At 42.7% G+C, this 13,119-nt stretch overlaps 1 protein-coding gene across 3 annotated transcripts in view; it reads left to right on the forward strand.

The window, feature by feature from the left end:
- The window catches only part of ttyh2 (tweety family member 2), a 59,062-nt gene that overhangs the window by 32,324 nt on the left and 13,619 nt on the right, over nucleotides 1-13,119 (forward strand). For all 3 annotated transcript variants that reach the window (XM_031843023.1, XM_031843024.1, XM_031843025.1), the window contains exons 4-5: nucleotides 5,424-5,644; nucleotides 9,758-9,853. In XM_031843023.1, coding sequence (XP_031698883.1) covers nucleotides 5,424-5,644; nucleotides 9,758-9,853 — 317 coding nt within the window. The remainder of the gene's footprint in view (nucleotides 1-5,423; nucleotides 5,645-9,757; nucleotides 9,854-13,119) is intronic.

The raw sequence follows: 13,119 nt of genomic DNA on the forward strand, positions 1-13,119 counted from the left end.
ATTGGCAGAGTCGGGGTTGAAATCTGTATTGAAATCATCGACAATGAAGGCCTCACTGCCCTCTCCCCCACACAAATGCCTTTTTAGCGCGGCTCCAAGAGAGTTTAGAAGTGAGTTTGCTTCTAAAGACTCCGTATATAAGAGAGGAAAGGAAGGAAGTTGGACTCATTATCATCAGATGCTTTTTTTCCGGGCTACTCTTGAGACCTTGATTAGCTACGGTCTGGAATATATGCATATGATGTGTTTATGCACACAGGAACACACTGTCTCTCTTCGCGAGAATGTCAATTTGACAAAACACTTTCATACCGAGAGAGGTGCCATTTGGAGACGCTTAAAAAACATCATCAGGGCTGTTGAAGATATCTGGAAACTGGCCAACCAGGATGCTTCATTGATGCTGTGATGGGACATTTGAAGTGTTTAGCCACACTAATAATAACTCTATTGTTTGGAGATGGGTGTTGCGAGAGGTTTTGGCAGCCAGCAGTCACCCAGTGGACTGGGTCCATGTCTGGTTCGGTCCCTTAGCATTTGGCCGGAGCTCAAACACGGTTTGGAAGTTGACCCACTACATAATTACAAACATGCACATTTCTACAGCATTCTCATCATCGATTTTTTTTTTTTAAGAATAATACAAAATAATAAGGTTTCATAATGTCAAAGACCGATAGTAGATGATTCTTTGTGTTTGTGCATGTTCCCAGTTTGACCCTAGTTTTTATATAGAAAGACAATATGTTTTCTGAGAAATGGTTCTCCTCAAAGGAGTCCAATTATCTCGGGGTCTTGGTGTATTGTTCATGAGGGATGGGTGTGACATCCACAGACGGATCAGTGCAGTAAAACATGATTCATGGTCACTGCAAGAGGTTAACTGGAGTCCATCTGTGGTTACTTACAGCGAAGGTCTTTATCTACAGTTCAGCATCATATTTCTGCTGTCGATGTACACCGCCACAACACTGGCCGGATATATTTTATGCGACCAGGTTTCTGCCTGTAATACAGAGAGCAGGGCAGGGCATCACCATCTCTTTCTGTTTGTTGTAGTTCTTAAAAGAGAGAAATGCGTTAGAATCCAGGAGAAGAGACAACATCTTTTTCTTAGTTGTTTAGGAATCAGAAGGTACTATTAAACAGCTGCCGTCCCAGGGTTCAAATGTAAAGACCCATTTGATGAACACATTCTCTCTCCCAGCTAGTCAAGTGATGTCAGTGGCCCGACGGTTCATTCTGTGACGCTGTAGGTTGATGTGTCAATAACGGTGTGTCAATATGCGATCATGCATACATACAGTCTCTTTTCAAGATCCATTTCTTCTGTAGGTTTACTTAGTTTTTAGGTTTACTGATGCAACACAAGTACTTGGAGAGGTTTAGGCAACACAAGTACTTGGTGAGGTTTAGGCAACACAAGTACTTGGTGAGGTTTAGGGAAAAACACTTTAAACTAAGTATGCTTGATATATAAAGGTCTGTTACGCAACTTGTGCTAGTTAAGTGTGTAAGTTACGTAAAAAAACTAAAATCAGACAAAAGGTAACAAAAGGTAAAATCCGATGCTTAGGATCTTAGGCTGTTTGGATCTGGACGTGTGTGTTGTTTTAAGCTCACTGCAGGTGTGATCCAGTTGAGATATGGCTGAGAAGCTGAAGAGAAAGCTCTGACGCTGTGTCATCTCTGCAGCCAAACCCACTTCCACCTCTGTGTGAGCTCTCGCTCTCTTTAAAGAACTAAACTACTACTACTCCTTGTTGGAACTGCTCTCCTGTGGTTGTGTGTCACTGTACTTGCAGACACTCCCACTTCCTTCCTTCGGTTGACAGTCTTTGCCGTGTGGGCCATGGTCTTGATTTAATGCCGGCTCAGTGTTTCATCAGCAAAACCCATGCGGGGCAGCCTATTAAAATCTCTGTGGTCATCAAGTATCTGAGAGAGAAAAGAAGAGGGAGGAAGGGGAAGAATATATATTTTTAAAGAGATGTTCTGCTGAGCTTCGTTACCCAGTGGTGAAGATGCGGTCTCCATCTTTGTGGTGACCGAGCTGCTGAGGCACTTCGGAGTTCAGACCCATGTTCCATTTCACGCTCTAGCTCCCACATTCAATTTTAATGGAAGAAAAGTCTCTTCACTGCCGAGCAGAGACGAGACGAATTGGAGCAGTGGAAAAAAAAGGTTTAATCCTATATTTCAACCTTTGTTTTACTTTAACAAATGTGCACATTTTGTCATTTATCAAGCGATTACGGGACGATTACATAATCTACAGTGGAAGTGGTTCTTGGATGCTTGCTCAGTCTTAACGTGGTCTTTGGGGTATGATTCACACCTTTCATGATACCCAGCAATTTTCTTTCTCAACTCAGAGAACGACACTCTGGGAGGTTTGCGTCTTGAATTTGAAAATGTTGTTTTTACAGCCTCTCTGTTATGTGCTCAGAGAGTCATCGCCGAAGAATCGCTTCCTCTGACATCGTGTACAAGCCTCAACGGGCGTAAAGATCCAGTTCTAGTGAAGGGAGTAGTATTCATATTCTGTGGAACCTCAGAGACAGTATTGTAGTGTTGTAGTGTGGCAAACAATACACACATACACACACATCATTTCACAAAGAGATATTTGCAATCAATGTTGCTGTATTAAAGGACCAGTGTGTAGCATTTTGCGGGATCTATTAGCAGAAATGGAATATAATATTCATTAGTGTGTTTTCATTAGCGTATAATAATATATAATAATAATTACACTTTAATTACTATAAGTATAAATTATAAATTGTTGATAGTAATACTGTTTTTGCCATCAATAATGCACAAACGTAGTTCTTTGAAATGGCATATTAAACCCATATGAAACAATAACCAAGTTCTATGTAACTATATATTATATTTTATGATTTGACGGTAGAACCAATGAGGCAAGGAGAAGGATGCGTGACTAGCTGACCACACCACCCCCACCCTGTTTATTCCCTTTCCTCAAGCTCAAATCTGATATTTCCCTTTTATATATTTTTTCCAGCCCAAGGCCACTTGTCATTTGTCACATCTGAGTCATTTATTGTGATTTCTGATGTTTTCTTCATTGTGGTGTTTCGCCCTCTGGCATGTGGAAATGAAGATCCCACAGTAAAAGAGCTCTGCGCCAAACACACTCCGCTGCAAATTGTTTGTTTTGAAGGATGTGTGGAAGAGAATGCTTCTCCGTGCAATCAAAACTGAGATAAAGACTGAGGAGACTGGGACTGGGAATCATATCTACTTGATCGGTGTGGATCACTTACACGGTGAGGTTTAGACCGAGGCCAAGGAGAGATTAGCTGGATTGGCTGTCTCCCCAGGCGTCTTAGATAAGATTCTCACACAAGAGGCAAGGATCAGATACGCGCCTTCATTTCTCATCTGCGATTTCAGTCTGAGGAGGAAGCGATCAATGATCAGATAACAAACTACGCAGCACCACCGGCCTGTGAATGTGCTCTCAGGGGCTGCCTCGGTATACGGTTCTTTGTTTGTCATTTAAAAATAACCAAGTGAGTGTGGGATCATTGTGGTTCTAACTTGGGCTGCACGATACATCATTTCAGTACAGTGATCACCGTTCATATCTATGCAGCCACTGTGTTTATGACTATATTGTTTACTAGAGCACATCGCAATATATATCGCGAAAATACAAATAGTATAATGTCAGTAGTATAAATCCATTTATTCCAAAGTTGTTGTTTGATTTTGTCATTGAAAATATTAATCACAAGGGATTTTTCTTCTCCAAACACGTGAACTGTACATGGGGCAGTGGTTAGCACTCAGCAGGAATAGCTAATGAATGCACTGATGGATATTTTTGGCCATGCTAGATGTGTGTTTAGGGAAGGCATTAGCGGTCTGTTTATGTGTTTACCACTTCGGCTCAGTACTGAAATATGTCATCAACATTCTTTAGCACCACAATGGCATTGTTGAACATCCTGAACACTGTTTGCTTCACATAATCCCAAGAGAATGCATTTGAATAACTTTGGTGATCCTGTATTTTTTTATTCTATCATCAGAATTATTTTCATTTGTCCAAAACTTTGGTTTAATACAAGATTCCTGCAAAACTAATGGCAGTCCCATCAACCTCAACTGTACTTTGTGTTTTGTGCTAATTAGCAAAGTTAGCATGCTAGCAACTCAACTAAGATGTTGAACCTGGTTAGTATTACTACATGTTTGCATTGTCACTTTGAGCATGTTAGCTTGCTGCTGTTAGCATTAAGCTCAAAGCACAACTGTGCCAATGAACGGCCTCGCTGAGCCGCGAGAGAGGCCGCGGACTCTCTGTCTTGTTTGCAGCCATCTAGTGTGGCTCGCTCTTAGAATTCAAACCCAACTAATTACTTCCACCCAACCTCCCCTCGCCTCAGCTCCAGCAAATCCTCTGCCTGACAAACACAGCAACAATATGAGTTTTCTCTCCTGTGAATGCCAAGTACCCAGAGCTGAATGGAAGCGTTTATTACCCTTTTTAATTATCAAATAGCGGGATGTCTCTGTGAATGCCATTTCCCTGTGAACAACTTCTCCCTTCAAGCAAAGTACAGAGTAATTAAAGCCAAGGAAACGGGTCGGGTCTGTACGCGAGATGCTCGCTCCCCACAGATGATGTGGTTTTGCGGTACTTGGCCGACGAGGTAAAAACCTGATGTGTGGAAATAAACTAGTCGATATGTATTACTTTTGTTTGTCTTAGAGGATCACACTTCCCCTCGGGGAGTAAATCAGTTGCTCTATGATTACATGGCTTGAATAGCTAGTGAGGTATCAATTTGGAAATAAAGTCGGACAAACAGCAGCAGTCATGGAATACAAATCTCCAGCACCAGCAAGCCTACTATTTCACCTCTGTGCTCTCCACTTTTGGCTGATTTCCAAGCTGAACTGTTTACTTATAAAATGGACCTCTTCACCGACACCCACACTCAGCTCTCCCACATTTCCTCCCCCCCCCCCCTCTCTCTCTCTGCTCTGCTGCACAGACCAGCCTCATGTATAGGCTAATCTCACCTCTGGCCACTCTTTTTTTTTTTTCTATTTCTGGGGAACTTTCTCAGGCAGAAAAGCTGACCAAAGGCACCTAAGAGAAAGTCTGTCAATACATTATTATTTTAGTAGCAAAGCGGAGGATATAAAACATTAGTGTATCCTCAAACTGGCATGTTTTTTCTACTGGCAGTTTTAGGAACCTGTGCCTTACTTTTACCGTAATCGTGCTCAATCACTGCTCGCCTGTAACTTCTCAATGCATACATTATCATGCCTCATGAATAGTTCAGTTCATTAGCTTTCATGCTTGATGTTCCACTTCCAGCGGCAGCGCATGGTGTACCATTCATCTCTTTTCCTTCCTCTCCTCTTCTGCCCTCCAGGTGACTGGAACCATGGGCAACATGAGGAGCGGCCTGCACCAGCACCTCGCCAGGCTGGACGAGATCTTCGCCACGCGGGGCGACTACGTGCAGACCCTGCAGTTCATGCAGCAGATGGCCGACAACGTGATCAAACAGCTGCTGGGCCTGCCTGACTGGGAGGAGGCTAAGGTGGACCTGGCATCCATCGCTGATCAAACAGCGAACATGGAGTACTACAGGTGAGGAGCAGAAAAATACATGTGTCGGACTTGTTCAGTGCAGGGTGGCCACGGAGCTCGGGTCATGATGCCACAGATGTGCAGGTTTCTGAAGAGATAACCCCTCAAAGAAAAAATGGAACACATCCAGATCTCAGAGGAAGACATTCAGGAAGTGAAGTGGAAATGTTGTTTACTGCTGCCATGAATATTTTTCAAGGGTTAAGTGCATCAAGAATTTTGAGGCAGTCACAAATCCCATCACACATGCATTTCAAAATGCAAATCATCAGAGAGATGTTTAATGAATATAGTTATTTATATCTTGGCAACAAGTCGCATCTTCATACACTGGTTTGTTTGGGAAAAGCCGCCTTAAAGGCGCGGTTCCCACACGATACTCGCGCTGAATGTGGGCCGCGACAATTTCGGTCAACCATACACACACACACTTCTTTGCGATGCGAATGTGCGTATTTTGTGTACGTGTAACCGAGGCGCTTATTGCAAATTACGCAAGACGAATACACGAGATTTCCGTCATTCATGTCATTAGAACATAACGCAGATGAGATTCTCTTGTCGTCACTGACGTCGTGACGTCGTTGAATTGGAAATTGAGGAAACGTTGTTGTAGCCGGTCGTGTGGGCACTTTAGAACTATTATTTCTATGATCATTTGTAAATAACACAAATTAATAAATAGATATATCTCCATCTTAGACATGCGAGATTCACTTTAGCTTACAATATCATGTCTCTTTTATGGCTGCAATCACTGAGCAACTTGTCAGTTGAACATGCAGTTGAATAGATAATTCATGTGTGGGTAGTTACTGTACATACTTTATGACCTTAATATATCACATGATATTTAGTGGATGGGATGAAACTTGGTGGTTGCACGCGTCTATAATCCATTCACGTGAATGTGGAGGAGCAGAGGCGGTGCTGGTGGGGCGTTTAAAAGTAGCAGAATCCAATGAAATGATTAGCAATCTTTGCATCAACACTACCAACCCTAATGAACAGCTCCAGTATGTTAAGGACTGTTATCCTGGGACGTGTCTCATTACAGATAAACTCACACTCTTATCTCAAAGCAGAAAGGAGCCCATTGCCAATTTTTTAGCCCTTGTGTAAGCTCGATGGGATTTATGTGCAGTCTGCAGTAACAGACAGGCTGGTGTGTTTGTATCGATCTGCAATGTGACTCCTCTCCTCGGCCGATAATTCAATGCCCCACATAGCTCCGCACTAATAGAGCAGAGCAACCGGGAGCAGACAGCCGGACACTGTAAGCTGTTAATAGACTCGTTATCACTGCCTCAGGCCCCCAACACATAGCTGTGGTCGGGCGTGCATGTGTGTGTCTGTGTGTGTGCGCGTCTGTGTTTGCATGTTTTTGATTTGACTCATCAAAGTTGGCTGTCTGTCTTCAACGTTCTCGTCCTTGAATATTTTGCTTACTCGTCGAACTTGCTCAAAGTGTCATCTTACTCAACTGAGAAACAAACAAAAAAAGACTCTTTTCTATTTTTATTCATTCTTTAATCAAACTTTCTCTCACTTTTTGACGTTGTCAACACGAGTAGATTTGTGATTTTTTTTTTTTTTTTTTTTTACTCCAGCTTTGCAGTGCTCAGGTATTTTAAGACGGGGGCTCTCAACCTTTTGTAACTTAAGGCACACTTCTAAATGTTAAAAAAATGTACTTGACAAAAAAAGGAGACCAATAAACTGGGCTGTAGATATTTGTTACGGCCGGTTCAAAGTGGTCGCGGACGCGGAAAAGTGCTGCCGGGGTTATTTCGGCTTCTATAGACCAATTGTGCTGCTCACTGGCCTCTGGTGAATCATTATCTAGCGTAAACAATATCAATTCTATATACGTGGTATAAATGATGTGATTTACATAAATGATGAAATATGCATCCCACGTACTTAACTTTCCTCCCCTCTCTCCCTGCGATTCCCCTCCCACATGATCAAACTTCAAAATCCATCCATTATATTTATTATATATAGCCCAGAGCACATATTTATCAGCCGTGTCTAAACAGTGACGAGCAGACACACACACACACACACACACACACACAGAATAAGATTTGCTAAATAAGGTTCTGCCTTAATGCGACAGTGCACTGGATTTTGCTTCTCGTTCCACTGAGCAGCAGCTTAGCTCTTGTAATGTGTTGTGTAGCACAGTGGAACCAACTATACCTGGGAAAGAAATCCTGCCAGCAAAAACTGATTATGTTTTTACTCTGTCTTTTGAAAATAAATAGATTTGTACATGCAGAATACAGTAAGTGTTTCAAATCAGTAATAAAAACTGTAAAATGTAATTTATGTTACATAGAAGTATGATGTCATTTTACGAGCTCATTAATGGGGTCCCTCTGTGAGTGTGCGCCCTGGGTCAGTTGGCCCCCTGCTATCCCATAAAACCCAGTATTGATAGACTGACCTCTGACCTCTCTGTGGTGAATAAAATGCCATTTTTATTATCGCTATCAACCTTTCAAACTGAAGACAGGCACATTTGGATCTGCTTCTTGATATGCAACACAATGTCTTGAAGACGTACTTTTCTATCGTACGTAAATCTAACCCCCGCGTCCCCATGCCTGTCTCTATGCTGCACTCAGTCTGACTCTAATTGGATTAAGACGACACAGACAAACACGGTGGCGGTGTCACCCGAGAGCCTCCGTGTGCACGTTGATGTCCCAGCCTCTCGTGCTGTTTACCACTACCAAGAGGGGGGAGGGGGGGGAGATGAAACGATGAAGAAATATCAAGGAGGTGGTGGCGAGGGAGAGACATGCAGGGGGAGAGAAAAGGGGTTGGAAGGCAGAGAGAGACGGAGGGGAGGGAGATTAAAGAGCGTGAAGAAGAGGAGGATAGAGGGGTGCATGCGGGTGAGTGATGAGGGAGGATATGGGAAGAAGGCCTAGTGCTGCTTGATGGAGGAATAAAAGGAAAAAAGACTGAACGAAGTGAGAATGATGTGGCGCTGATGGGTGCAGGAGGTATAATGGAAAAAGAGAGTAAGATGCACACTGATGAAGATGAAATGAGAAAAACAGGAGGTGACTTTAATTAGGTGTATCGATTGGTAAAGAGTGAAAAGGTGATATATAACTGCCCCTCCTCCCCCCCGTTTGTTTCACAGCATGACGCATTCAGCCATATGGATTTGAGTCCATCCATTATTAACCATCTGCACAGGCTTTCTGTGTGTCCGGTCCCAGACTGACCACTGCTCACATAACAGATGGGTACACTGAGGCGGGCAATACCGGACAGGATTACACCCTCAAGCATCAACTCTCTCTCACACACACACTCACACACACCTCAGATGACAGCATGTGTCTGTTGAGGTGAAAATAAGTGGGACTCTCTCCTGGTTGTATGAATAGAGCTGGAGAAAGCGTTGGAAGCGAGGCTCTCCAACGCTGTTGCAAAATGAAGTCAGATTGTGTAGAAGTCTGAGAAAACGACTCACTTGATTTATTACCTCAGTAAACATTGTAAACATGAGTTTATGGTCTCAGTCGCTAGTTTCAAGTCTTCTTCAATACAGCATGATGTTCATTTAGTAAATTTAGAGTAAAATAGACCATAAAGCGGAGTGTGTTTTAGGGCGGGGCTTACTGGGATTGACATGTCGCTGCCGCTACCAGAGGTGTATATGATTGTCTCTACGTCACTCCTGCGCATTCTAAATATGGTAACTTCTGTACACCGGTTGCAAAAAAACAACATGGCGACGGCGAAATCGGCAAACTTAAAATTATTTTTCTTTTTCAAGTCAAGATTTTGTCCTGGCATGCTGAAAGACTACCACTCAACACTGTTTGGATGCTGACTACAGAAAAACATACTTGAACAAGCAACACATTAGATTAATATTTTATTGTTTGTAGTTTCTAAAATTTTGTTTAAATTTTACAATGAATACAGTGGCATTGTTACTGATAGGGAATGATGGGAAAAACCGATACCAATAATACCCAGGTTACATGAAACCGTGATTCCCCCTTTAACAAAGCTCCTCTTACTTTGCCAAAACAAGCATTCAGCAGCAGCAGTTTGATTGTGTCTCTCTGTCTGTCTCTGCAGGTGGCTCACCTACCTGCTGCTCCTCATCCTGGACCTGATCATCTGCCTGCTGGCCTGTCTGGGGCTGGCCAAGCAGTCTCGCTGGCTGCTCACCACGTGAGTCTAATACGTCCTGTAAAACTGAGCCATTCACAGAGCCGAGAGCTGTTTCTATGTTTACAAAAGAAAAGAAGCAATGCTTTGGTTTTATGTGTGAATTTTCTAAAGGCAGGAGAGGGAAGGATGAATGAGAGAAGGAGTGGATTGGGAGACTAGCTGACTCCAGTAAACCCCAGCTAACTGGGAAACATTCATTTAGTTTTAGTCACATTTGTGCTGCAGCAGCTGCTACAGATTCCATTTGTCCAGATGTTACATTACATTATACACACATTGTATAATGCTCACTTCCCCAAGCACTAGATAATTTCTTGTACATTGTCTTAGCTAAAACCAGACCAAACTTATGTTTTCTTCCAGTTACTCCTCGATTTACTGAACTTCATAAAGGTATAAAAGACAAAGTGGATCTAAAAGTCAGAGAGTTTCTACCACCTTTGTGGCAGTTAAACACGCTCTCGTCCACATCTTGTTGTCCTGAAAAAACAGATATGATACGATTTAACAGAGAATGAGATGAGTAAGGACGAGTTGGTGTGGACGGAGGAAGGCGTTGCTTCACTTCTCGTGGGAAATCGCCCGTGAACGAGGCAGCAAAGTATTGGATCATGTCGCTGTGCAAACACTGCCCTGCGAGCCCTGGTGTATTTCACCATTTGCCTTTCAGCGGTGCCAGCGGTAGGTGGAACTCGCTCGGAGCGTTTGCTGCGTCATTAGCTTTGCTCTACAAATTGGATTTGAGAGCTGCGGAGAGACGGGAGCGAAGCCGTTTGATGTTATCAACAATATTACAACTTCCTGCAGATCGTTGTTCCGGTTTAACACTCGACCTGTTTTAAATGGCTTTCGACATGAATTAGATCCGATAACAGACGCAGCGTACTGCATCTCCTCACCCTTGTATGGCACGCCGTTACTTATTCAGCACTGTATTTTTAGACCTTTTTTTTTCAGATTAATATTTTATTGATTTTACCTTTTCATGAGTGACAAGAAAAATAAAAGCACATGCAGGGTTCATTAAAACATAACCAAACAATATAAGAAAAATGTAAATGATGATTATTGTTGTTAATGCATCAAAACATCCTCCAGCTAGAAAACAATAATATAATTAATATATTTTGTGTTTTTTGGAGGAGGCGGCAAGAAGTGCTGAAAATAAGTTTCAATGAAAACAGGATGTTGATACGACAGAATTATAAATAACACTCTCACACGTCATAATACATGTTACGCTGAAAAGTGATTTAAAACTACTGTAGAAACGGTGTATTTATATCACATGCAGTGCTTTCATTTAATCTCCTGACAGTATCTATAACTTAATTGTATCCTTCTCCTCTGGAATGGGATTTTTCTTTTTTTTTTCTCGCTGTAAAGGAGCTTTTCATGGGGCATGAAATCCACCCGGGCCCTCCACTCATCCAGCCCTCTCACTCCCAGTCACTCTGTCTCTCATAATCAGTCAGTTCAGGGTGTGAGCCGCATTAATCTCGCCCTACTAACCACAACCCCCCCCACACACACACTTCCCTCTTCCCAGCCCCTTTGCACACACAAGATGAGTCGGTGTCAAGAGTGTCTTCCTTCCCAATTGCATGCTCTCTTCCAGCAGAGTGGAAGTGGTTGGAGGCTGTCGAGAGCAGATTACACTCACGGGTCTGCCGACTCTTCCTGGTGCTTCTAACTGGCTGACTCTGTGTTAGCATGACACACAGTAACAGCTTAGAACAGAAGATGCCCCCACATGTGAGGGAGGAAGAGACGTCCGTTGACCTCGCTGTCAGCAGTTTACCACCATGGATTTCTTCCGGTTCTGCATGTAGCTGCTGAATTCTTTCAATTTGGGCACTGCAAACAAATTCCCATTCACCTGGGAACACAACGCAACATCGGTTGAGTGAAGTGAACCCTAAAATGTCATGATGTAAAACAGCGTAAGCCTATTTCCAGGTTTAATGTCATGGATTTGCAAGATTGCCCGTGCACCTCATGCACAGGAAAAATAAAGGAGAGTAGAAACTAATTTCCCTGGATGACAGAAATCATTTGAGCGAGGACGTACACCGAGAAGAATTGTCATGTAAACAGACAAAGCGAATGATTTGTATGCGCTGAAATTATAATGAAACACAATCGCGGCATTGAGAAGAAAGGAGAAGAAAAAAAGCCATTATTTACTGCCCGAAGGGAGCAAATGGAAATAGAAGTTCTGTGTGTAAAGTAATATACAGTTTTACAGAAATAGTTCAGGTGATCTCAAATGTCCAAAGCATGGGCGGACCATGAGACAACGGGTCTCTTGGCACAGACATGTATACGGCCCCTCCATGGGAGCACAACACACACACTTTAGAGTTGTTTGGCCTCTTTTTGTTGTCTTTGCACATTTTTGTAGTTTTATGTCTCCTTAAGTCTCTTTTGTAGTTGTTTTGCGCATCTGGCTAGTCATTTCACATCTCTCTGTAGTTCATCATTTTGTGTCTGTGTTGTCATTTCGCGTTTCTTTGTAGTTGCTTTTCGTCTCTTTGTGGTTGTTTTTCCCATTTTCATAGTTGTTTTGAGTCTTTGTGTCTCTTTGTAGTCGTTTAGAATCTGTTTGTCGTTTTATGTTTCTTAATGGTCATTTTGAGGCTCTTCTTGGTTGGTACGGGTCTCTTCGAGTTACTTTTTTTAGGTAGCCCGGAGGGGCCCTTGACACTTTAATGATGATTTATGATGGTGAATAGAGACCTGACTTCCTTGTATCCTTGTATAATCTAGGCATGACAGCAGTTTAGAGAAAAACAGCTGTGTTTGGTAATGCCTCCACGCCGGCCACAACACGATATCTCAGGAACGTCCACTTGAACTCAAGGATGAACTGATTAGAATTTGGTCATCAAGTCACTGTCACTTCACAAAACATGCTTTGGGCATGAATAAGAAGTCATATGCTAATATAAAGAGTATAAAAATGATGAAGTGATGACATTTTGGACAGACACGGACGTAAAGTGCAACATGACTGACTGGCGGAGGCCGACAACCGCGGGGCGGCATTTCGATGTTCAGTAAAGAAGAAAATATTCTTCCCACACTGATTTAATTCAGAGTGACTCGGCCTCGTGCGTTCGCTGTAGCATCATCTGCCCTGCTCATTTGCTTCTGTGAATTTTTAACTTGATGTGTTTTGCGTCAGGTTTACACCCGAACTCCTGCTGTTCTGTGGAGCTCAGTGAATCCCCTTTGACCACCAGAGCGCAAAAACTGAACGCAGT

This window comes from Anarrhichthys ocellatus, unplaced genomic scaffold, assembly GCF_004355925.1.
Source record: "Anarrhichthys ocellatus isolate YVR2014 unplaced genomic scaffold, GSC_Weel_1.0 scaffold4, whole genome shotgun sequence".
Classification (NCBI taxonomy): Eukaryota; Metazoa; Chordata; class Actinopteri; order Perciformes; family Anarhichadidae; genus Anarrhichthys; species Anarrhichthys ocellatus.